General features: G+C 38.2%; 1 protein-coding gene across 4 annotated transcripts in view; it reads left to right on the forward strand.

Annotated features, from left to right (window-relative positions):
* Nucleotides 1-20,614, forward strand: part of HMGCLL1 (3-hydroxymethyl-3-methylglutaryl-CoA lyase like 1) — a 51,944-nt gene extending 31,330 nt beyond the window's left edge. For 2 of the 4 annotated variants that reach the window (XM_039320342.1, XM_039320344.1), the window contains exons 6-10: nt 2,566-2,629; nt 4,409-4,597; nt 5,589-5,639; nt 17,521-17,646; nt 20,397-20,614. In XM_039320342.1, the coding sequence (XP_039176276.1) occupies nt 2,566-2,629; nt 4,409-4,597; nt 5,589-5,639; nt 17,521-17,646; nt 20,397-20,498 (532 nt within the window). In that variant the 3' untranslated portion in view covers nt 20,499-20,614. The remainder of the gene's footprint in view (nt 1-2,565; nt 2,630-4,408; nt 4,598-5,588; nt 5,640-17,520; nt 17,647-20,396) is intronic. The other 2 variants (XM_039320343.1, XM_039320345.1) reach the window with 1 other exon arrangement.
* Nucleotides 20,615-27,354: the final 6,740 nt, after the last annotated feature.

Here is a 27,354-nt window from a genome sequence, read left to right on the forward strand (position 1 = left end):
AGTAATCTAGCAAAATTTAATAGGGTGGGATAACTCTTTCTTTCAGTCTTCTGTTCGGTAGGTGACCCCAGGCTCTAGTTTTATGAGATACTCATAATACTTTGAGAGACTATGAACTTTACATAGTGAGGTTTTCCATGTCTTAATTTTGAGAAAGATGGGAGTTCATAACAGATCTGGAACTCACCCTTAACATCAATCTGCAACCTGAAACTATCTTTTACCTAAAAAAAACAAACTCCAAATCCTAAGCAAGCAAACTGTGATTCCACAAATGTGTCTCTATTTATAAGTAAAAGGGCAGTCCATTTGTGGATGGCACAAGTGATTGACTTTACTTCCATGCAGGAAAATTAAATGTTGTGCTTCATTTGTAAAGTTCAATATGACAGGAAAAGCATCCAATGTAATGGAAATATAAAGAGTCATTATCTGCCTAAAGGAAATGAAAATTATTTGTATTCATTCACCAGCAGCGGAATTTTTCATATTAAGTACTTTGTTGCTATAAATGGCCATTATATTGTCCATGTTTGTTGAAGTTTGAAATCAGAAAATAGATCTACAATTATTATTTTTTATTTTTTAATAATATTGAGAATGGGATTGAGGAATGGCAGCAATAGTTTTATTTAAGTTTGAACACTCCTATTATGGAAATTTGTTGAATAAATTACAAAATGCTACTCGAAATACACTAAGATTGCATCATCTAATACAGTACTTTGCAATGAGCAATTTTGGAATACAGTTGAAACTATCTAAAGTCCTGTTCTTTTTTAAAGCTTTGCTTTCATTAGGAGACATTAGGAGACGTTTTTAAGTTATTATTACAACCTCCCCTTATTTCCTAGAGTTCTGGCAGAAATTATTTGGTGGCTTTATAATATAATATCCGCTAAGGAAATATCAACTGCCATGTTAAGAATTTGCTTTTAGGATGCATATGTGTTCTTCAGACATGAATTTCCAATGAAAATAAATGCTTCTACAATGAATAGTGTAAATTATATTCAAATATACAATATAATAATAGGAAACACCAGCATCTGTGTCTCAGACTCGATTCTGGGGGATCTCTCTGCATTTGGATGTGCTAGCATATCTCCCCCTCTCTCTCTCTCTCTCTCTCTCTCTCTCTCTCTCTCTCTCTCTCTCCCTCCCTCCCTCCCTCCCTCCCTCTCCCCTCTCTCCTCTCCCCCACCCCTCTGTGGCTTTCTAACCATCAAGAGCCAGACTTCTGTGTAGGACTGTTTCTGTTTGGGTTTATTTTCATTAATTGGAAGCTGATAAATTACCCAGCTATATTTTGTAAATGTTCCTTCTAAAGATCAACGTTCATAATCACTTATAGTTTCAGTTCCCAGAGGTTTTCCAGGTGGAGTTGCTGGTATTCCATCCATGGTTTTCTGTTCTTTTTTTAGATGAGAAGAAGCAGTGATTTTTTATCGTTCTTCCCATTAAGGCATCCAAAATAGTCTTTGAAAATACAGAAGAATGCTATATATTTGCCCACAAAGGCTTAAAATTGACTTATATATATTTGGGTTGGGACTGCAAACTACCTGAAGGACAAGAATGTGACTGGAGAAAGGGCAAGTAGAATTGGAGACTATACAGTGTGTGTAGCTGCAACAAGTGTGGAGGAAAGACAGGTGTCAGACATGCCTTCGATAAGCGTAGCTAGTATTTTAACGGCAGCTGGAAAGATTGAGGTGGCTTGTAAAATTCGAACTATAGGTGTGAAAGCAGGAAAACACGCAGTGAGTCTCGGACTAGGGAGACAGAGAAGGTAGCTGCTGGTTAGCTGATGTAAGCTCCTAGAAGCAGGTTGTAGTTTACATTTGCTATAGTAAGGATGGACAGAAGGTTATGTAGAACCTACAGATAGATCAACAATGTTCTATTAGTCCTCCTCCCTCCCAGTATACTGGGAAAAAGGTAAAAGGAACAATTTTTTGCATGAAAGACAGTTCTGGAATTTGAAATAAATTCAGAGTTCTTTAGTTCTGTGACAATGAAATAGGTTATTGTCAGAATTCTGTTTAAGGATGGGGCAGATTACGGCAGGCCTGGAGTCATCAGCTGCATGTGATTCCCATTTATATAATACGTAAGTATTCTGAGTTGGGCGGCTGCTTTGGCAATATCCTGACTGAGGTCCACTGCATGAGCCTTACATCCTTGTATCGGCATATCACTTCTCGAATCATTCTTAACATTGCCAGATTTATTTTGTGATCTCAGTACAGATAATATGCTGGTTTGAACTAGTAGAAGTCAAATTGTAAATATAAATGCGTCTAGTTAAAAATAAATGTGATAAGAACATTGGATTTATTTTTTTGCAGTAGTTTGTATTTAGGCATATGGCATATTATTTGTGACCAGGTGGCTGATAGATTGCATTCGATTTTATCAGTATTATAGTATGACTTGCGGACTAAATTTGTCCACCCTTACATTTTTTTCTAATTGTACATACCACATTTAAAACATGATGGTTGCTTGTGAGAATTACTATATGGATGCCTATCAACAGTGTATCTCTTTTCCTTGGTTTAGGTATGTGTCTTGTGCATTGGGATGCCCTTATGAAGGACATATTCCTCCAGCTAAGGTTGCTGAAGTAAGATTATTTCTTCTAAATTAAAACCAAAGCAGAATGTGCGCGTATTAAATATCCCTCTACAAATCCTTATTCTTCAAAATTTGTAGGGATAGCTGCATGCATGATTGATTCCCTTGCGATAATTAAAACTGTGAATACAGGATTATGCTTGACATATTTATTTATATATAATGCACTTTGAAATGACACTGCCAAGAGAGGTACTTCTAATCTTTAAATCGGTGTCAGTTTTCCTCACTGAAGGAAAAAAAATTACATTTCAGCTATATAATTATTTGACTACATCCTGTCTATTAGCTGTATTAGACAATAAGTAGCCTCTATCTCCAGTCCAACTAGCATGAGCCATAGCTATTAGCTGCATCAAATATACTATGTGTGTATATTTTCAGAAGCAAGAATAACTGTCAGTTCAGATAATATTAGAAGCATCAGTTCCCACTGTGTCTTAGTAAGCCAAAAAGTAAAACATATGGTGGGGATTTTCTTCATTCGATGCAATAAATGCGCCTTCCTAAACATGTCATGAACACTTCTGCTCAAGCCAAGATTTAGTCTTAAAGCTGATAGAATTTATACAATCTTGCCTTTTCTATATTTGAGGAGTAGATGGACTGCAGAAGCAATGCAAATATGTTTTTAAGTCTAAGAACCACCCATATGAAAAAGAATGTGTGTGTATATGTTGATCTCTGGAATAGGAATGGTGAAACAGCAGAGCGCCCCCCCCCCCACTGATTCATAACTGTTTTGTTTCTTGGAGGACAACCTTTGACCTGCCACCCCAAACAAACAGATCCTCATGCTGAGAAAAGTAGTCCCTCATGCTCTACATTTTTTACATGAGTTTATTTCCCCTCCCCTCAAAAAGAGGAAAGAGATGTAAATTCTGAATGCTTTTTAAAATAGGAACAAAGACTAAAAATACAAATCAAAACTTACAACCTCTTTGAAGATATGATAGACTCAATAAAAGTTATCTACAATCCTGTCCTCAAAGTTAAGCTGTTGTACCACTTGTGTGGTCGTGAGATTACAGTTTGGGCTCTGCAGCTGATTCACATTTATGACCAGTTGCAGTATCCCATGGTCATGTGATTGTGTTTTGCAATGTTTTTGGTCACTCTTCAACAAAACCTGTCCATTGGGTAACCTGAATTTGGATTTTGCTTAACAGCCCTGGTGATTTAACCTAACAACTGTCATAAAATGGTTGTAAAATTGAGTTTCGTCTGGGGGTGACTCGACTTACGACTGCAATGACTTACAACCAAAATTTCAGGCTCAGTTGTGACTGTAATTCGAGGACTATCTGAATATGGAACAGGGATCTGCTTAGGCTTTCATTTGTTAAATACACTGTAATATCAGATAGGCCTTTTCCCTGTCTTGATTGGTTTAGTCAGACTAAAACCTAGCAGAATGTCCTATTGTTTGGTCAAATCTCGATTTAAAAGGCCTACAAGGTGACAAGGTGACATACACTTGTAAGTGCAAAGAATGATTTGGCAACTTAGATCTGCTTTCCTGACCCCGTGCCTTCCAGCCCCCTTGTGATTAAAATTCCCAAAATTCTAAGCCATCAGGTTTAGATGCTCCAGAAATCTTAGAAAGAAGATAGAAATGAGCCACGTGAAGAGAAAAATGAATGGGGTTCCTAATACCTCTGAAATTCTTCTTTGGCACATGTGAATTTGTAACCTTAAAGTAGACCGTTGATATTTCCCTTGCTACCTCTCACTTATATTTGAAAGAACTCTGTTTCTGTCTAATCAGGTCTCAAAAAGGCTATATAGTATGGGATGCTATGAGGTCTCTTTGGGAGATACCATTGGAGTGGGAACTCCTGGCAGTATGAAAAGAATGCTGGAATCTGTTATGATGGAAGTTCCATTGTCCGCTGTGGCAGTGCATTGCCATGACACCTACGGCCAGGCCTTAGCCAATATTCTTACAGCTATGCAGGTAACTTCCAGCCTCCGAGTTCATCTTCACGACCCTCATTCATTCATGTGCTTATGTAGGTTGGAGAAAAGAAGGGAAAAACAAACGCAGGTATGTGCTGAGCTGCTCAGTTCTGGGAAAGATTTGATGCTATTCCAAAGGCCTGGGATGGAGGCTGAAGAGGCAAGATTATCATGTGGCCTCCTAATTGCCTTTCACTTGCGACATAGCAGTTTAGAAATCTGTTTTCTGAATATACACTTCATCACCAGCAGAGAGAATTTATGCGCTCTACAAATTCAAGTATCCTTCAGACCCCATTATTGCAGGAGGGAATAAAACTGAGGTAAGCATTTTAAATAGTCTTTGAGAAAAAGTCACGGAACTTCGTTTTTATATATGATAACTGCAGTGAAAATATTTGGTACTATCTGCAGTGGAGATATGGTTGGTAAAGGTGATGGGACTTGCAAAGATAGCTAAATGGACTTTTTTGATTAGAGACAACATCTGTATTTATTGCTGACTGAAATCCTCTTATAGACTTTCTGCATGAAACAGAAAATGGACTTTTGATTTGTGGTTTTGATGACTAGAAAAAAATAGGTAATGGAAAAATAGAGCTTTCTTGTAATCATAGAGTAAGATAATTTTGTAATCCTACTTGTATTTTCTGCAGAGAAAATTGGAAGTTTCTTTTTATTTTTATCTTTTCATACGATTGTCTTTTTCTTTCTTTCTCTCCCCCCCCCCTTGGATTAGTTTTTGTTAGTGTTTATCTCCTTTATATATATATAATGTGTGTGTGTGTGTGTGTGTGTATGTCTATAGTAATACCCACATGTGTATGTATACATATACATAGATACATATACAGACAGATAGATAGACATACTCATATATTCATGAATATGAATATGAAGTAAGTAAGTCTGACAGCAAGATAAATGTTAAAAATAAGGGGCGGTGGAAGCTAGGGCTGCTGATACTATTTCATCATCCAAATCCACAGGAGAACATAAAACTGGAACCCAGATCTCCAAGAAGGAAGCAGCACTTAAAGGTGATATTTGTCACTCGTGTATAATTTTGTGTCTGTGTATATGTATTTATGCTATGAATATAAATCAGAAGTTCAAGAGTTTAAACAGAACAAAAATAAGATAAAGAACATTAGGCAGTCTTCCATGTTTTTCATAAATAAGCAGGAATTGTAGTGGCATGGGACACAATGAAATGATACTTGGATGATTGGAACTGAGAAACTATTCTGAAAAAAATCGATGAGGGCAGTTTTCTTTCCTTTTTTGAAACAACAGTAACAACAACAACAAAATATAGGACAGGAAAAGATTGAGTGGCTTTTCCCTTGCTATATTTCTTAAAGCCCCTTCATCACCATCATCAATCATCATCAGCTGCCTGTCTTCAAAATTACTTTCAGATCTCTGAAGACAATGTTTCTGCTTAATTTATCAGAAGAAACAAATTAGGAAGATATTTAGAAGTTTATACATGAAATTTCTGATTAACTTAATTATAAAAAATAGATATTGTTTCCTATTCAAATGGTGGAGCAGCTTTTTGTTGACATTTTAATTTTTTTTCTATAAATGTTGTGCCCTACAGCATAGCAGAGTAGCTGCATCTCCATTACATTTTCTTTTCTAATAGAAGCACTCAGTTGTCATTTATCTTCTTGGGTCAGGAAGCAAAGAAAATTTCAGCCCCCCAAAAGCAGTATGTGTAACAGGGCTTATTTTATAAATACATATGGGTTCTTGAGTCCAGCAAATGGAATTCATTCAAAGTAACATTTCTGAAAAAGATCTTGTTAATGTTCTTAACTTGATGCTCAGTCTAGAAGAAATAAACTGAGCTTTTTTTACTGATTCTAGCTTATGTTTCGTTAATGGCATTAACTATGGGGAAAAAGAACATGTGAAACAAAAACATGGCTCTTTAAAAAAGGTTTAAATATCTAATAATAATGTGAACGTATTTTCAGGCAAGGGTCAGTGATGTAGTGCTTACAGGTACCAAAACAGTTGCAACACCTTACAAGGTATACTGTAATTCTGCAATTAAAGGATTAAAGGGTTGAAATGTTTTGTAATTATTATATCTCATAAGATTTCAGTGTTCAGGCGTAGGAACTCATAAAAGTTCAGATGTTATTCATTCATGAAGTCCATACCTGAATTTGAACAGTTACATACTCCTGCTTTAAAAGTCTTGTAAGAAATGTTTAAGGGGCTTGTGATTGTACAGTCTGGTTTCTCTGTTAATTTCTGCCTCATATAAAATATCAGTGATTTGTTCTATTTTCTCTGAATAGACCTCAGTGAGGCAATCTGCATGGACTGTCTTTTTTGCTAGAAAATTATGTTTACATGATGTTCCTAACAAAAAAGGAATACCTGTGAAACTTGAATGGTGACCTGAAGCCTTAGTCTAATTGACATGTGAAAGCCAGAGCATAAAGAACTCTTACGGCAAATCAATGCTTTGCAACTAATTAAGTTCTTACAGCATTCTTTGTATAAATAGGCACCTAATAATGACAGGTCCTTGGTGCTCTGTTTGTTGAAATGATGGGGCCTTGGTGCTCTCTGAAATTGGTTGTTTTCTTGCAGACATTTCATTACTCAAACTAGGCAATGTAATCACTGTTAGTACTGATGATGTTATCTAGTTTGGGTAATGAAATGTCTGCAAGAAAACAACCAAGCTCGGAGAGCACCAAGGACCCCTCATTTCAACCCTGAGCTACAAATATTCTCTTTTATTAATAATAGTAGTATCTACAGGGACATTGGCACTCTCCCTGTTTCTCTCTCTCCCTCCCCTCCCCTCTCTCTCTCTCTCTCTGTGTGTGTGTGTGTGTGTGTGTGTGTGTGTGTGAGAGAGAGAGAGAGAGAGGGAGGGAGAATAAATTCCACTACACTATGACAGGATGAAATATATGATGCATCAAGAAATTGACAACCTGAAGCTTGAAGTAGTATGATTAACCAATCAGTGGGCAAAGATTAGTTTATTTAGCTTATTTAAATTGTTTTTAAGCCACTTCCTTGCTGCTGAACACGACCCATGGGCAATAGTAAGAAGTGCTGGGAGTTGTAGTTGAGCAGTATCTGGAGGGTCATAAGTTTGGTGTGAATTGGACTGACAAGTTGAGTAGGTTTTGTGGGCCTTGGCATTTGACAATAAATCTGGAGCTCAAAAGAGGGGTTTTTTTTGGAATGGATGTAGGGAGCTAAACCAAGTGTTGACAAGAAGCTTAAGTTTAGCACAATGCTTTGCAACTGCAGAAACTTGGCAGCAGTTATGGATCATTCTGTGTGTACAACCTGATTCCAAGTGCTCGGTTTGAGAATAAGAAGAGAGCTGGCACTGGTTCAAAACCTCAGTAATTTTTCCCTACCGTTTTCATGTTTTGGAATGTAACCTTCTACAAGCATCCGTCAAACAGGCAGGGGAGTTGCCATGTCAACTAGGTATAAGAACTATGTGCCATTTAGAGGTGGAAATCCAGAAGCCTCGCCTTCATTGATAAAAAAAGGGTGATGTTAGAGATGACTTTGGGCTCACCATTTTAGATAGCTCTTATACTCGGAGTTTCATTTGGGCTTCGGTAAATTGCTTTCTACTGGCAGTCATTTCCATTTCAGCTTCTCTAATTAAATATGTAACTCTGAATTTTTCAGCTCCTCTTAGTCAGCCAAAATCCATCTATCATTGCCTGCTTTCCATTAGCAGAAGGAATCGTTTGATTTTCCCATCGCGGAGGGGAGGCTGGTTTTGAAAAATCATTTTGCACTTCATAAAGAGTAAAGAAACTTGGACTTATGTACTGACATTCATTGGTAGTTCTCAGCACTCCATTGGCCAAATGGGTTTCAACTGAATTAATGGTTTGTAAAACTAAGACCCAATTATGAAACGTCTTCTAAGATTCTTCCTCCCTTAGGATAGTGTCTAAATCTCTGCATGTGTGGTTTGCAATCTGGCTTCTTAGTTCAGAAGTGGTGCCGTAGCATTTTTCCTAATAAGTATGTCCCACTGACTTTGAAAAATATATTATTAATGTTCCAATTTCAAACAGAGATGGAATGCCTCCATGGTGGAAGCACACTATATGTGTGATAATAAGCTCCATCATTTCTAGATGAGAGAAAAAACAAGGAGTTGACCAAGGATCAGTGCTCAATGTAATGAGAATCCTAAAATGAAACAGATGCAAGGAAGTTTTTTTTTCTCTCTCTCTCTTCATTTTCAAGCGACTTCCTTATTTATTATATTTAGTAAGGCATAGTTAGACTCTTATCAGCAAAAGTTACAACAGTGCAAGAGCAAGCTTGGCTACAGAATCTCTTTTCTGTCTGCTTCCTATTCTAAGAAAGTTATTCAAGTTCTTCTGAACAGAGCATTTAGCCACACATAATAAGAATAGGGTTGGGTACGTTACTTTTCCTCTAAATTCCTTGGGTAAGCCAGGGAATTTAGTTAAAGAGAAGAGTTGATACCAAATTCTGCTTGTTAGGTACTTAAAGGCAAGTAGCACTCTCTGTTTGGTGGTAAGTGTTCAGCAGAGTTGCAAATCCCATAGAGCAGTATTCCTCAACAGTGATTAATATTTATATGTTACTTATACATAAGGGTGTAGGTCTACACATAGCATGTTTAAATGTGTGTTATGTATGTTTATACTTTTGAGAGCAAGCAACTAAATTTCATTTTTAATGTGTGCCATTGTGCCCACAGTAAAAAAAAAATGACAATAAAAGTTATCTATCTATCAAGCTTGAGAGCTTTAAGAAGGATAGACTTCAACTCCCAAAATTCCCCAGCCCCAAATTCTGGGAGTTGGAGTCCACATTTCTTAAAACCCCCAAGCTTGAGAAACACTGCTATAGAGAATTCCCCCCCTCCCCCCAGCTTCCTCCTCCACATACCGGTAGTAAGGAGAGGAGGTATTGAGAGGTATGAATAACAACTTTTTTTTTTACAAATTTATAAATAGGACTAGACACGGTGATCATTTATTAAGTTTGATCAAGGATAAAACAGCCAGGGGAACTTGACATAGAAAGGAGCTCACTTTCACTTGTTGAAAATAGACAGTGTCTGAACAATGCAGTAGGAGGAGATAATACAGAAATGTTATTTGGGGGTGGGTTTATATTCAATAGAGAAGAAGGAGAGGATGGGAAAAATAAGCCCTTGAATAGTCTTCAAGAAATTCTTGAATGGCCTTGAAGAAAGAGGTTGAACTGAATGGAGAAGGCTTAGTTCAGTGGTGGGCCACCAAAACAGGCTTATATTCTTAGCGAATGAAATCTCCCAGTCATGCATTGCAGGTCTAAGCTTTGGCAATATTCTGCACTTGTTATAAAGTCTGAGTTTCTCATCCTTTCCATTTCTCTACAACCTCAAGTGGAAGAGATTCTCGTCTTCCCTGGGCTTAAGTAGCTTACTCTGTTGAACCATTGCTGCTATAATAAATGTTATTTTCTTGCAATCCAATTCAAGTTGACTGTATCCAGTTGCTTCAGTGTGAGCTTCTCTGGTATCATGCTAAACAGCAACATCCCGCTTCTCTTCATGAAAAGCTAATTTCATATTTTAAGAGATAAGTTTTAACATCTTTACTATTACACTCTTTCCCATTTAAAGTGTGACTTGAAACCAAGAGGGAGGTATGGCTGGATCAAACCAAATTGTACGAACCTAAAAACCCTCACATTTCTTATCATGCCAGTGCAAAGAACAAATTTCCAACTTTTTAAAAAACATTCTTTGGGGAGCCCAGTAAATATGAAACAACATTTTTATGAACTAGCTGTATTTTTAAATTGTAAAAAAGTATATTTTACATTCCCATTGAAATAATTGGGGTTTTGAAATGCATTCAAAAGCAAGAAAGCAGATGCTATAATTTGAAGAAAAAAAAACATTTTAACTTGTGGTTTCAGACACAATATTTGTGTACTGATGGAATAATAGTAAACTGTATTACAAACCATTGTACGAGAGCAAAAGAAAAATATTTAAAAGAGGGAATATAACAAAAACCCATCTCACTCTCATGTGTCAATAATTTAGTGTACCCCCCCCACCCAACCTAGAGTTCTCCAGATGTTTTGGGACTCTTCCCCTTCCAGAACTCCCAGCAACATGGCTGCTAGCCATCTTGGCTTGGGCATACTGTGACTGGTAATCCCAGCACATCTGGAAGCTGTCAGGTAAAGGGAGGCTGGTTTAAGTGCGTGCAGAAGAATAGGGAATCGCTGCAGACTATTGCCATCCCACCTCATTTATGCACTAGCATAAATGATCTGAAGTTAATCCAAAGACCGAATTCTGGTTTAAATGCATTTGGCAGGCTGAACTTGCTGAGAAAAAAGAGAGAAAAAAATCAGCGAAAGGAAAGCAATTGGTGGAGCCCTATAAAATATTTTTGAAATTGTCCATCTGAGGTCTTTGATAATTAGAGGTTAGCTGGTAGAGATTGACAAAGGAAATTATCGTCAAACGTTTATACAATGTAACATGTGCCCAGGACCATATCCGATGCTGATATTACTGAAACCAGAGTCCGGAAATGTACACTGGAAACAAAATTTGTACCTTTCTGGGGCCAACCCAAACAGCAATTACAGCTCAGTGTGAGAGGCATCCTAAAAAATACTACTGCCTATCAGTAGTTCAACCAAGTCAGCACTTTGGGGTAATTGCAGGGGAAAGGGCTGAAAAACATTACGCATCTCAGCAAGAAATGGTCCTTTATGCCTTTAAAGTGATCCTTGATAAAAACAATGCTGGGGTCAGAAGAAGGCTACTTTGCCAGTTTTGCTCTCGCCATGGGATCGGTGGACATCTGGTTGAACTACGGAAGCTGGAAAACGGCTTTAATACTCTCTTGACAGTAAAACAGACATGTGGAAAACATTCTAACCTGTTAATCTGTGGTGCTCCTGAAAAAGAAAAAAAAAAGGGGGGGGACATTTGGCTTTATATGTTATAATGATAAATAGCAGGTCTCTGAGTCCAGCTGGCATCAAAAAGAAAAATGATCCTAAATATAGGACCGGTCACTTGTGTTAACTCTTCTGATGGGCTAAATGACAGAAATAATAGGGAACTTCTATCCTCACAATGTTACAGATCTGTTTTACAAGGCTCAGTTAATACTGTTTGCAGAACAGTAGAGCTTCTTCCTCAGCCTGAAGTGATGGAGATTGCAGCTCTTCATCTGTTTACTGAGTCTAGTCCCGCTGAACTTAGTGGGACCTGGCTTTGGACAGATGTGCAAATCATTGCCTTGCAATTACAGATAATCCTGAACTGATGCCCACAAGTTGAGTCAGAACTTCTATTGCTAAGCAAGATGGTTATGAAGCGAGTCAGGCCTGATTTTACAACTTTTTTAAAATGAATCACTGCATTTGTTAAGTGACTTGTGCAGTTGTTAAGCAAAACTGGCTTCTCCCCCTTGACTTTGCTTGTCAAAACCTGGTTGGGAAGGTTGGAGACAGTGGATCACATGATCCCGGGATGCTGCAACCTCGTAAATACATGCCAGTTGCCAGATGCTTGAATATTGATCACATGACCATGGGGATGCTGCGATGGTCATAAGTGTAAAGACCAGTTGTAAATCAGTACTATTGTAACTTCAAACAGTCATTAAATAAATAACTGTTAAGGGCACTACCTGTAAATATAAATAGTAACTTATCCTGCCTTTCTGTAGTTCTAGACCAGGGGTAGGCAACCTTGGCTCTTTTATGACTCGTGGACTTCAATTCCCAGAATTCCTGAGCTAGCATGGCTCAGCTTGGAAACCTCACCCTTTCCCCTCAGCATGGCTGGCTCAGGAATTCTGGGAGTCGAAGTCCACGAGTCATAAAAGGGCCAAGGTAGGCAATCTACCTTGCCTACCCCTGTTCTAGACGGATCTAGATGGTTCATATGTAGCTTGATAAACTATTTCATTTATTTAATCTTAGTTTTTTTCCCCTCATTCTCCATCCTCCTTCCCCAAAACTATTCTGAAGGATTGATAACTCTCTAGAACAGAGTGAGATGGGCTGCAGAAGCTGGGGAGCTTCGAAAAAGGAATTGCCTGATTTAAGTAAGATTTTCTTCCAGTAGAACTTCATGATAACAGTTCAGAAGTGACAACAATGCCTATTTTTCTTCTCTTACTTAGTTCTTAGCCCTGCCTATGGTCTGGGGATTTCCTGCTAGTTCACCATCCGAAGACCAATTGGATTTGGCCCTGCTTAGTTTTTTTCTAGATCAACTAATCGTTTTCATGAGTAGAAAATTGCTAAACTAATCACAGGTGTCTCTCCTCCCAAATGTATGCAGAGCATATTGTATGTGCAGATCAATTACACAGTTTGCTGAATGAATGGTATTGTGTCCTAATGCGCAAAATAACAGTTTGAACATTACCATGGGGAAAAAAAATGATGAAAGTTACCTAGCCTTATGTTCTATGCAGCAATGTAAAGCAGGAAAAAAAGATCAAACCTATGACCTAATTGAATATTTTGAAGCTAAACTATTGGTTATATTATCAAAAACATAGTCCAAAATGGAGTGATCAGCAGTCTTTGCTAGAATGTTTTTCTTTTTCTTTTTTTTTTACAAATTTTATTTATAATACAGTTAAAAACAAACAAACATTGGATCTAACGTGACATTCCAGTATATACATTCTTATCAGATTATTCCACTTTTTACAATCAATTCTTCATCTCTACATATACATCTAAGTTTTATATACAATACTTATTCTAAAATAACATATCTTTCTATCTTAACATTCATCTTTAATCCCAAACGTCCTCTTCGAATTCCTCCAGCGGTAAAATTTATCCCAGGTTTCATAATAAACTGATCCACATTTGTCTTTTAATATCATTGTGAGCCTGTCCATTTCCGCACATGCTAATATTTTATGTATTAACTCTTCCTCTGTGGGAATTTCCTTGTTCTTCCATTTTTGCGCAAAAGCAAGCCTAGCTGCAGTCAGGATGTGTAGCAGCAGGTAGATTGTTCCCTTGTCGTATTTTTCTGTCGTTATTCCCAACAAGAAGAACGTTTTTCTATGGTCAAGATTTCATTATTAGACAAAATAATCCTGGAAACAGCAGAACTTTTACTACAGGGGTGGCCAACCTTGGCAACATTAAGACTTGTGGATGTCAACTCCCAGAATTCCCTAGTTGGCAAAGATTGGACAGCCTTGATCCAGTACATACTGCAAATCTGTGAGTTTCAAAGGCAATTTGCCCAAATGCCTGTGAGTCAGGACCTTCAAAGAAAACCTAATAAAGAGCAAAAAAACCTGTCCTTAAAATTGTAATCTTGGAGCTCACAGTTTTTGGCCTTCAGCAGTAGAGATAAAATATGTTGGCTGCAAAAATTAAGAGGGCCAGAAGATGACAACAATAAAATACTAATAATTCTAGCTCTTGGCCACCCTCTGGTCTAGGGGTGTCAAACTGCCAGCCCGCGGGCCGGATGCGTCATGCCGAAACCATGCCCGTCCCATTGCCAGCAATGGGAAAAAGTCGTGATACGTTGCAACATGTCATGTGACATTGCAAGTTTGACACCCCTGCTCTAATCATTCATTATTAAGGATTTTTTCAGAACACAGATATGATCACTTTTACTGGCAAAAACATTTTGTGGCTTTAAGAAAAGAAAGTTACTTGCTGTTATGAGCTGGAGTATAGCTGCCATATTGGGTTCTTGATGTGAGAATGCTGGGCCTTTAAAACCTGTATGCATGATCCAGCTAAAGATTAATAAAGCCATATCAGGATCCTGAGAAAACTGCTTTGCCCATTGTGTGCTCACCATGGGATCAGTAAGGTAGATTCCATCCGGTAATGCTGTATTTTTTAAAGATGTATTTATTAAGCTTGTAATAAATTATCCTTTCATTGCCCCAGTAGGTTTGTGCAGATAAAAATATATACTGCAATTTGATATTTTAAAAATTTTGAAAAAAAACCCCACCTTTTATTGTGACTTAACTTTCAGTTTAAAAATAAGTAAACTCAAAATCTTAAATATAATCTTCCTGTTATCAGAATTTATCAAGCAAAAAAAATAATAATAGCCCAGCTTAAGGCAACAGTGCCACCAAGTGTTTAGCAAAAGAATACTTTTCACTTTAAAAAGTAATTATACTCTCATTTCATGTACATCTTGCATGTATGAAATTAACACTAAATTACAAAGAGGATACAAATATAGCCCCCTTAAGGGTAATTTATTTATTAAGGTAATTTATTTGGGTGGTGTTTGATTCAGAATTTTAAGCACATTTTTATATCTGGGTTTAAGCTGTATCAAACCTAATTTTTCTTCGTGAGCTCTGGGCAAAGCATTCAGTAGGGTTACTTCGCAAAGTTGGTTTAATGCTCCTTGAACCATCAGCACAACTATGTCCTCTGGCAGGTTGTCAACAAGTTAATATGTATGCACAGAAATTCCATCCACTGGAATCACCACCAATAGCCCCCAAAAATGGGACTATGCCTAGAGACCACAGGGGGGGAAAAAATCTTCAAAATAGTTGCACTCAACATTGTGGAGAATGTGGCTGCTTCAGTGCTTTAAGGAGAGATGCCCGACTTGTCCCAGTGCATTTTGACAAACATCCTGTCAAACCTTTTACACTAAACTTTTTTATATTAAAACTTGTCAAGTACACAATTTGTTTCTCATTCTATAAATAAAAACAATTAAAGGCAAGTGTTTATTCTGCTGGCTACTGCTTTTATTCCAGTGGGCTCAAAGTTGTTTATCTAAAGCCCTTGATCAGCCAAAGTCCTGTGCGCTGAGCTTGCAGCACCAGTATACACTAGTTCCTTCTGTAGATAAGCAGTGCCTAATGTCAGCATTGCCTATCTGTATTTCCAGACTGAATGAGTAATTTATTTTAACCCTTGTTGGCATCTTTCTATTTACTCTGTGGAATTTGTGTTTAGCAGAGCATGTCTGTGGGAGTAGAATCTAACTTTGGAGACAGTGCTCTTAGAATATTTAGAGAAAGAGATGCTTATGGTTCAAAAGTATAAGTAAAGTTTATTAAGGAAATTGTGCTCTGGGTATACATGGCTCCATTTCAGAGCTTTCTGTCCTCATGATGGTAAAACTGAGAAGGAAGCAGACAATACTTGATTCTTCCTGAAGAAAATAGATTGAAGGGGAGAACCTCAGTCCACCAAGGGACAAAAACCCAGACAATCAATGGTCAATGATAAATGGTCCGTGACAAAGGTCGATAAAATGTGCAAAGAATTTAAGCTTCTGAAGCAGAGGATTTCCAATGTTTGTCTAGCTGATAAGACACATCATTGAATGCAAAAGAGCTGAAAGTATTACAAAACAATATTATTCAGCAGTCAGGTTTTCATGGTTAGCTTGGTGTCAATAGATCCGTGGAACTTACTCAATGCAATGATAGATGTTCTAGGCTTATATATTTCAAACAGTAGCTCCTTAGATCTCATGGGAAAACACATTTGAAATATGGATTTTAAAGGAGAAGCAGTTAATGTCACCTGGATTCTGTTTATTTTGTGACAAATTGAAGTCACTTTTAAATGGGTACTTATTGTGGAACTGGTTCTATAATATGTAATTTAATTTTGTGCATTTTAATAACTTTTCTTCTTGCTGCTATTAATTTTTTATTGTTTGCTTTTTCAGTTTTATGCATTTTTTTCTTATTGCTTTTTATCATGTGCTTCTGTTGATTATATTGCCTGATTTTATGATTAGAATTTATATTAATCTACCTACATTTAAAAAGAACATGGGGTATTATTTTAATGCTTCATCGTATAAACTTCTAAATCTATTTTCCATGCCCACTTTAGCTTCAAAAAAATGCTTCTCAAAATAGCTTTTTTTTTCTTTTTGATAATTCAGTATTTGGGGGCTTGTGTAAAGTTTTTATTTTGCCTTTTGCATCAATGTGATGTATGCCTTGAGTTATATTAATGTAAGACTGCTCTACAGGCATAAAATGATTTTAGCCTATATGAGTTCTATAATGTATTACTATCCAAACATGAGCCGCATTCATAAAAACGTTGGCTATGTTATATTTGAACATGAGGAAATTAATTGTAATCTCAGAGACATCCATTTTAGTACTTTAGGTTCCTAGTTGTAAATAGTCCTATGTCAAATTAATTTTTATGGGCTTCCTTGATTATACTGATTGAGTTCCCAATGAAAAGTGTCCAGATGCTATAACTGTATTTTATAGATGGCAGAACTGGAGTGTGCAGCAGTTTAAACACAAGGAATACATTCACCATTATGTGTGCCAAGAAATCAATTCCCCTTAACTGAAATAGAGGAGACATGCCAAAGGTTGCAACTGATTGGGGGTGACCTGTTTCACAGATACCTGAAAAATGCCTCTTAATGGAAGATTAAACCTGCAACACCTATCTTTTGTTTGTGTCTTGTATTCAGGCTACAGTTATGAATCCTTAGATTGTGGAAAGATGAGCAATGTCACGTTTTCCTCTTGTGAGACTTCAAATTCCTCTTTTGCAGTAGAGGATCTCGAGCTGTTATCTGATCAGTCCATGCCGATTGGTAGAATCAGTTTGTAAAAGATATAGCATGTTTTATTTTGAAAGAGGTATTGGCACAGCGTGGCAGCTGTGTTGAATGTTTATCTAAAATGAGCCAGGTATGGTCAAGGTTAAAGTACAATAGTACAATAAGAGTAAAATGGCACCTGGAGTATTGAAGGCAGGCATGCTCAGATAGAGATTACAGAAAGTGCTGTTAACCATTTTTGTAGGCAGGGTGCCCTAGCTAGCGTGCATTTTGAATTGGGGACTAGCTTTCCGATGGAATATCTTTCATTAACTGTCATTGTGTTCTAGATGGGAGTTCATGTTGTGGATTCCTCTGTTTCGGGCTTAGGAGGCTGCCCGTACGCGAAAGGGGCCACTGGAAATGTGGCCACAGAAGATGTGATATACATGCTTAATGGCATGGGGATCAATACAGTAAGCTAATTTCCACATATCTATTCAATGCTGTGTAATTGCTGAAATTGCGGGTCATTGAAATAGCATAATGTGTCATGCCTGTTATATTGATTTCAAATAATATAATGCAAGGGTAGGCAACCTTGGCTCTTTTATGACTCGTGGACTTCAGCTCCCAGAATTCCTGAGCCAGCATGGCTCGGCTTGGAAACCTCTCCCTTTCCCCTCAGCCTGGCTGGCTCAGGAATTCTGGGAGTTGAAGTCCACGAGTCATAAAACAGCCAAGGTTGCCTACCCCTGATATAATACATTACGCTCTTTTACACCATGTATAAAAAGGCTGTACAGGTAGTCCTCGACTTAACAACATTTCATTTAGTGACCAAAGTTACAACAGCACTGAAAAAAGTGACTTATGACCATTTTTCACACTTACACCTGTTGCAGCATCACCCTGGTCATATGATCAAAATTCAGACACTTGACAACTGGCTCATATTTATGACGGTTGCAGTGTCCCGGGGTCATGTGATGACCTATCTGACAAGCAAAGACAATGGGGAAGGCAGATTTGCTTAACAATCTTGTTATTAACATAACATCTGCAGTGATTCACTTAACAACTGGCAAGAAAGCTTATGAAATGGGGCAAAAGTCACTTAACAACTGTCTTGCTTAATAACTGAAATTATGGTCAGTTATGGTCAGTTATAATCATAAGTCAAGGTCCATCTCTATAGATTTGATAAATGAATAAATCAGTGTACACTAATGTATTCTAGGACAAGAATCTGTCAGGGGATATTGACTTTTCCACAGAATAGGTATATCTGTGTTGCAAAGGAATTGCATAATTATTCTCCTGATCTTATGTATACATATGTGAATTTATATGTAAATCTAGCTAGTTTTCATCTCAGGCAATTCTAAAACTCTTTTTAAAACAGTTTTAATCCTTACTATTACTTGAATTCTACACTTTAGAATTTATTTTCTCACCAAATTATTTATTGATAGCACATACCGTACCATTTACTAAAATTAAACATTGCCCAGTGTTTATATTATTTTCATTTACATGTTCTTTCTTGGGTTGCTGCTAAAGAACACAATGGATCTTTTTCCTGTTTTAAAAACAGTTGTACTTTCAGATGAGCTGAGTGTTGAAGTCACAGTTAATTCCTCGTTTAGAACAAGGTTCACAATGATTAGATCAAATTATCAGTTTACTTTGGGAAAGCTCAGACCCAGCATCTACTCATGGTTGTGTGTAATTTTGCAAAGGTCAGCTCAATGAACATCTGGCAAGTGAACATTGGATTTAAGGTGCTGAAACATTTTTTTAAGGGTAACATGTATGAGTCAAAAGAATATTAGAATCCCAAAACAGTACTGTTTTTTCAGAAGTCTCTGCTCATCAGATTTCTTGCCAGTTTACTTTGTGCCTAGATGTACATTCAGTAAATTTACTTCCAAGTAGAAGTGTGTAAGGGATCTCAGTTTGAATCTGAAGTAAAAAGATGCTACTTTTAGATTCCCTAAGTAGTTCATTTCTTTTGTAGCAGGATTCTTTCAATTTCCTCCATCTCAAGCTAAAATAGAAATGGCCTTTTGCCAAATGACTTTAGACAAAACTAGACTTTTGGTCTAGTGGTGAAGGTGCCAGGCTAGAGACCAGGAGACTATGAGTTTGAATCCTGCCTTAGTCGACTGGATGACTTTGGGGCAGTCACTCTCTCTCTGCCCAATCCACCTCACAACAATAGCCACATTTAGGGTGCCACCACCAAGTGGTCCTGTTGCATTTCAAATCAAGCACCAGGAACTTCAGATGTTCTGGTTGTGTGCAATGAGTAAGGGTCTGAGCCAAATTTTTTAATTAAACTGAGGCCCAAACAGTATTAACACTGTTGTTTCAAGAGCACATGTGTAATATGATTGTATTTCTCTTCTCCTAGTTATCAGACTGGAGAGCCAGTTTGGTGTAGTGATCAATGCACCAGGCTAGTAACTGGGAGTCTGGGAGCTCTAGTCTCACCTGAGACAAAAAGCCAGCTGGGTAACTTTGGACCAGTGACTCTTTCAACCCTAGGAAAAAGACAAGAGCAAACTACTTCCAAAATCTTGTCAAGGAAACTGCAGGGAATAATCCAGACAGTCTCCAGGAGTCAACACTAGCTTGAAGGCACAAAAGTAATAATAATTTTAAAAGATTATCACTCTGAAGTTTGAATAATTCAGGTCCATTCAGACAGCATAACTGCAAGTTTTGAACCGACTTCAGAGACAGGCCCATATTAAATTCTCTGAAATATTATAATTTGAAGGTATGTGAGGTAGTTGTTAAAAAGCTTTGGGGACATACCGTATATTCCGGCGTATAAAACGACTTCCGCAAGCGTTAAAATCAGTGCCGAAGTCGGGGGTCGTCTTATACGCCGAGTCATCTTATACACTGGAAATATTGGTAGTTTCTGGCGTATAAGATGACGTTCTAGGCATGTGACTCGGCGCCAAAGACGGGGGTCGTCTTATACGCCGGGTCGCCTTATACGCCAGCATATATGGTAATGTATTAGAATGCTGCAAGACACTAAAATATAGAAGGTAAGGCAGACAAGCATTCAGATAATGTTTTCACGATATGGAGAATTTGATGAAGAATTTATGATCAACACAAAGCGTGCTATTTTCCTCTCCTGCTGAATATCTTGAATAAACATATATTTTTAAATGGTTTCTTTCTCTTCTCTCTTCCTCAATTTTAGGGTGTGGATCTTTACCAAGTTATGGAAGCTGGCAACTTCATCTGTGGAGCTTTGAACAAGAAAACCAGTTCTAAAGTTGCTCAAGCTTCCTTCAGTGCTTGAGCTGGAAAAGAAATGGTGGCATTCTTAAAAAGTTAAATATTTATCCATCAGTGGGCTTTTCCTGTTTATAGTTGCAGAAAACAAACATATTGTAAAAAAAAAATTTTTAAATCATCTGAAGGGAACAGTAGCACTACGATTAATATGAGACCAGTGGCAGTAATGAATTAAAAGACCAAAGTAGAAAGCCTTCACTTGAATTGCTAAATGATTTTTTTTCTCCGTGGGGTCCTTGGATGGTGCCTATTGCAACTTACCTTGGCCTCTCTATATCAGATCATGGTCAACTTCTGATGTGATGCTCTTAGAATATATATGTTTCCCTATCATGGCACTCTGTACCAACAAAAGTGCATATTTATTTGTTCACAAATGAAGTAGGCTTGCTACATGAATTAAAAAGGTAAGTTTGAGATAAACTGAACTGAGCAGGCATACTGTTACGTAATGTAGAGCTACTGAATTTGAACTTGCGATGAGTTCTCCACATCAATAGTAAAGGAACAAGCAATCAGGAAATATGCCACAATCTAGCACTTGGTAGAGCAGCCATAAATGCCTTGGGGAAAAAAATATTCATATGCTGTAATGTGTCTATACCAGGGGTAGGCAACCCAAAACATTCAAAGAGCCACTTGGACCCGTTTCCCACCAAAAACAAAACACCGGGAGCCGCAAAACCCTTTTGATATCTAAAAAGAAGATAACACTGCATATATCCTTTTTTACCTTTATTATAGGTGTGTGTGTGCTTGTGTGCGCGCGCGCACACACACACACACACACACATTAAAAATAAAAGTAAAAATATCACTCTTGGGAATATCCATACTATTAAAACAATGATCACCAAGAGAATGCTTTAAGAGAATAAAGTTACATACACACAAAGGTAAAAAAAGGATATATGCAGTGTTATCTTCATTTTAGATGTCAAAAGGGTCTCTCTCTGTCTCTCTCCCTCCCTCCCTCTCTATCTGCCCTTGGTCTGCCACTCCCCTTCCCCCACTCTCTTTCTTTCTCTCTTTCCTCTCTCTCTCCCCCTCCCTCTCTCTCTCTCTTTCTCTCTCTCTCTTTCTCCCCCCCCCCCTCCTATCTGCTACTCACCTGGCAAGCTTCAAGCTGTTGTCCAACAAGCTCAGGGGTAAGCAACCTCGTCTCTTTTATGATTCATGGACTGCAACTCCCAGAATTCCTGAGTCAGCCTAGCTGGGCTAGCTAGCTCTCTCCTGCCCTTCCTGCTTCCTGCAGAGACGCAGCAAAGGGAGGAGCTCCGCCCAGTAAGCTTTTCAGCTCCTCGGAGAACACTGTGAGTGCACTCTTTTACACACACACACACACACACAGAGAGAGAGAGAGAGAGAGAGAGAGAGAGAGAGAGAAGCAGGGAAGCGCAATTGCCTCTCTCTGTCTCTCTCTCTCTCTCTGCAAAGGCAGAGGAGGCTGGGAGCCACAGGGGAAGGCTCAAAGAGCCACATGTGGCTCCGGAGCTGCAGGTTGCCGACCTGTGGTCTATACTATCAAGATCAGAGGGGTGCAGACAGTAGTTTTCCGTGTGACACTGTATGGAAGTTGGACTTTGAAGAAGCAGGATAGAAAGAGTAGGGATGCTTTTGATGTTAGAGGTGAATCATCAGACAAATCAATCTCTTGAGTTATCATTTAAAGCATAAATGACCAGGCTCAAATTATGTTTGGACTAGCTCTCTAGAGAAGGCTCTGATGCTGGAAAAGATGGGAAAAAAAGAAAAGAGGATCACTAGCAGTAAGAGGCATGGACTTGTGATGGAGGCACCTCTTCTGAAAGCTGGAGATAATCACTAAGAATCCACACTGATTTGATGGCACATAATAGTATGCAGATTGGACTCCAAACTGTTTTAGCAATATGGGACTGTCCAAATGTGTTGAACATTATCAGCCTCAAAGCAGTTTAGGCTAGTGGTAGTGAGAAATGATAGGAGGTAGCCATCCCTGTCTAATTCAGGAAATATATGTCATAATATAATGGTGATTCTTTTAAAATGCCTTAGGATTTTATTCAATTTCCTTCCATTTTTATTTTTATATATTTGCTTAAAATGTACTGTATATGTGTACGCTTCTGGAAATATTTGTCCATGTACTAGATGATATATTTATAAAACTCTGAAAAAATATATGCAAAATATAAAATCAATAAAATAATCTGTCTCTGTTCAAAGCTCTTTTATTGAACATGGTAAATCGTCTTTGACTGACATCTCAGTCCATGTTGTACATTAATTACATATAATATATCTATATACAAACTATACATTTCTGGTCTCTATCTTAACTTATCTCTTTATTTGTGACCTCCATGTTTTTCCCCTCCATTTATAAAATTTATTCCATATTTGATAAAATTCTGTTTCTTCCTGATTTTTTAATCTTTTAGTTATCCTATCTAGTTCTGCGCAATATATAATTTTCTTTATTAGTATTTCCTCACTCGGTACTTCCATTGCTTTCCACTTTTGAGCAAATAGTATCCTTGCCGCCATAACCATGTGAAAAATTAAATATGTGTTCTCTTTATTTACATTTTTCTCTAGTATTCCTAATCATAATGCTTCAGGTTTGTATAGAACATTTTGCCTAGTCATTTCTATTGCCCATTCCCAGACCATACGCCAATACACCTGTGCTGTGCTTCTCTACATGTCCACCATACATGAAAAAAGATGCCCTTTTCTTTTTTACATTTCCAACACATAGATGAATATCCGTTATACATTTTGGCCAATCTGGCTGGAGGGAGATGCTATCTGTAAACCATCTTATACAGGTTTTCTTTATATGATGTCGCCAATGTGATTTTGTTATTTCGCTCCCATACTTGCTGCCATTGATCCATATTTATATTATATCCTAGATCTATTGCCCACGTCACCATTGTTTCTTTAACCTGCTCCTCATATAGCTTATGTTCCAACAGGTGTTTATAAATATTCTTTATTTGTTTTTTCTCTGGGCCTAGCAGTATTTTATCTAACCCCGTATCTTGTCTGTTAATACCCCATTCTTGCTTATCCTTCATGTATCTTGCTTGTATCTGGAGATAAGACCACCACTCCATGTCTATTCCTGGTTGTTTTAGCTCTTGTTTTTGTTTTAAATAACCTTCTTCTGTCAAGATGTCTTTATATACAATAGCCTTGTCTTTCCTATACAAATTGGGATATGTGACTGCCTCCAATGGCGATAGCCAAGCCGGAATCTTTGTGTAATATTGGCGTTTAACTATATTCCAGCTTTTTATTAATTCTTGCCGAACCTTATGTCTTACAAAATATTGGTGGCTTCTGCTTCTGTTCAAAGCTCTTTTAACCACTTATGTGATCAACTGCCACTCTTGGTCTCAAAGAAAACCTCACTATGCTAAAATGCCATGAAAAGGGGCACAATACAGTCAGTCTCCTATTTTGAAAATATGTATTAGAATTAGACTTGAGAAACACCAAAGCACAGCCACTGAGATAAAGATTAACCCTCAGTGCAAGAAAAGGTAACCTAAAATCATACATTGCTGCCTATTTTGGATTGCAAAAAGAGAATAATGGACAAATTGCATTTAGTTTGATGGGTAATAAGATGGATTAAGGGACTTAATTGCTTTACTTACAGCTGATCCTTTTAACTGTCTTGGATACAATAGGTTGCAGAATTTTAAAGACAGTAAGTACATTGTTAGCTCTTAATCAAGCTTTTAGTGTCTCATAAATATTTGCAGCAATTTATGAGGTCCATCGTTGTGTGTGGCCTGTTGTACAGTTTATTTCTGCAGATTATTCTTTCTGTTTCCCAAGTCATTATACTCCGAACCGAGAGCCAAAACTAGATTTGCTATGAGTAGCATTTTTACAGTGTTTTACTATGCATGACATCTGTTAAGAATATGAAGGACTTTATCTTGTTCCAAGAGTTTGTGGGAAATGGCAGCCTGCCATATTTTGCAAATTTGTGGCGTCCTCCTATAGTGACATGCATTACAGTCATTGTAATCAACTTTAATCTCTCATTTTGAGCAAATGATATTTAATACTGCTGCTGTGTTGTTAGGGTTTTTTTTAGTGAGGATGTTTAGGGCAGCAAATTTTGCTTTACTGTGCAAACTTCCTGAAAAGTTGTGGTTGTAGAGTGGCAGTGTTAATCACTCTCTCCCACAGCTCCATTCAAAAGAGAGTAGTGATATTCATGCAGATTCATCTGTGTATATACCCCTCACTCAAATAAATGAATGGCCAAATTTGGATTAGAATCATGGACTGGGAATGAAAGTAAAAAATCACTGTATAAATTGTGCCCCCTCTTCTGACAAGTAACTACTTCTGTTACAGCAGAAAAAATGGTCTTGCAGTGTTTATTTTTAAAATTAAATTCCCATTTTAAGATTTATGATTATATACTATATCCATTATATCTATTTTGCCTAGTGGCGAATCAAGAAAATGTCCATTAAAAGCCAAAAAATGGAAATGTTCAGATCATGTTCCTTATACTGGATTTTCTTAGGTGATGGCATCACAAATGAATGCAATAAGCATGCTAATTGCTATATATCAGGGGTCCCCAACTTGTGGGTCGCAGCCCATTACTGGGCTGTGGCCTCTTGGCCACCAGGCCACGTGAAGGGATGGCCAGTTTATCCTTGTGTGTGCTAGTACCAGCCTCGAGAGTCCCGCTGGTACTAGCGCTGTCTCAAGCATCCCGCCGGCGTTAGCACTGCCCTCCCCTGAGTGTCCCGCTGGCACTAGCACCATCCTGCACCAAGCGTCCCACTAGTACTAGTGCTACCCTGAGCGTCCCGCCAGTGCTAGTGGTGCCCTGAACATCCCACCAGCTAGTGCTGACCCATGCCAAGCATCCAACAAGTACTAGTACTGCCCCAAGTATCCCACTAGTGCTAGCACCACACTGCATTTCTCTCCAGCACTAGCACCAAGCATCCACCGGTGCTAGTGTTACCTCACCTCAAGCATCCCGCCGGCATTAGTACCACCCCATTTGTGGCACTCGCACTCACATGGCCCCATATGTGTATGTGCCTGCACTTGCACGTGGCCCATTTGTGCATGCGCACATGCATGTAACGGTGCCTACCTTCCTTTCCAGCTCGCCAAACCAAAAAGGTTGGTGCCTTCAATGGGGAAGCCAGAATCACTTAACAACCGTGTTGCTAACCTATGATCTGCAATGATTCACTTAACAACTATGGCAAGAAAGGTCATAAAATGGGGCAAAACTCACTTAACAAATACTTCACTTAGTGATATAAGTTTTGGGCTCAGTTGTGATCATAAGTTGAAGACTTCCTGTACATCTATTCATTATTTTCATCAATATATGGTTTCTGCTTGAGATATGAAGAAAGTACAAGATGTGCTCCAAAATACATCATCAATTACAAGTAACTAATCTGGGCAGAAAAATCAATAATTATTGACTGCACTTTCCATTCAGAGTTGACATTATTGGTCTATAATAATCTAACTGAAGAGAACATATTTACCACTAATTACTTTTTTGTTAATCAGCATTTCCAATCAGCTATTATGAGCAACAACTCATCGAAAATGAGTTTATGCTGGGAGAAAGATTTCTCTTCTGCATGAGTCTTGTTCAGAAATTACAACAAATTGTATAGTCAGCATGCATGTAGCTAGTTGTACTGGGGGTGAAAGGGAGGATAGTGAGGATCTGATGTTCACACTTGCAGAGCAAGTTCCATAAAGGGCTTAGGCCGACTCACTTCCACTTATGAATGGCCCATGGAAGCAATTACATGTAGTGCTCAAGCTCCTCATTACGATCAGTTCCATACTGATGGAGATTGGCTCTTCACTTGCTTTACCAGTGAGTAGGAGCTGGCCACCATTCCTCTTTGTTGGATTAAGCATTTGAGGAGCTTGGCTAAACAGAGTTACTGACGTGATCAGGTTTTACAGACATCCAACAGGTTTTAAGAGAGTTTGGATTGTTACAATGCCTGTTAGCTTCATCATCTTGCCAAAGAAAATGGGTGAGGGAATGGAATGGAATAGAATGCCAAGAAGCCGTTCACAGACCATGAAAGCCTGCACCATATCAAAGACACTGCCGCAGGTGCTCAATGGAGAACTGAACTGTTCCCATAAAAAAAAGAAATATTAATATTGGACAATGTGGACACCCAGTGGGTGGGGAGCAGGAATCCAATGTTTAACGAAGCAAGTTTTTGCATGGGAAACCTCAGAGTTGGTTTCGCTTCTTCAGTTCTGAGATGCTGTACCCAATAAAGTTGTGCCTGCTGGGGACTTAATTGCCTTGAGGATTCCTTTTGTTGAGTTCACTAGTCGACCGTTGACAGAGACATTATCTTCCAGCTGGCAAGAACCGACCACTACAACAATCACGTAATGCCTTGAAATGGTTCTCCATGGTTATCATTGCTGGTATGATAGGTTCTACCACAGGGGAATTTTGTGTAGAGCCTCTTTGGATTTGGAGCCAAATCTAAGTCTCAAACTGTGTAAGTTCAGAAAACCTCTGGTAAAATTAAAGGGAAAAGCCATCTTTAGAACTGTATAGGTTTTGTCTTACCCCAGGCGCTGACACTGACAGTGAAGGTAGCAAATGGCATTCATGTGACCGCAGATGCTATGTCATTGTAATTGCGAGCTGGTTGCCAAGCACGCAAATCACAATTTGGGAGGACCTTTGCACAAGTTCGTCTGTTGCACCAGTTGCGACCCTACCTGGACCAGGAGGCTCTCCTTACAGTCACTCATGCCCTTGTCACCTCATGTCTGGACTACTGCAATGCGCTCTACATGGGGCTACCCTTGAAAAGTAT

The sequence above is a fragment of the Crotalus tigris genome, unplaced genomic scaffold, assembly GCF_016545835.1.
Source record: "Crotalus tigris isolate CLP2741 ecotype Arizona unplaced genomic scaffold, ASM1654583v1 scf7180000023636.1099087, whole genome shotgun sequence".
NCBI classification, from domain to species: Eukaryota; Metazoa; Chordata; class Lepidosauria; order Squamata; family Viperidae; genus Crotalus; species Crotalus tigris.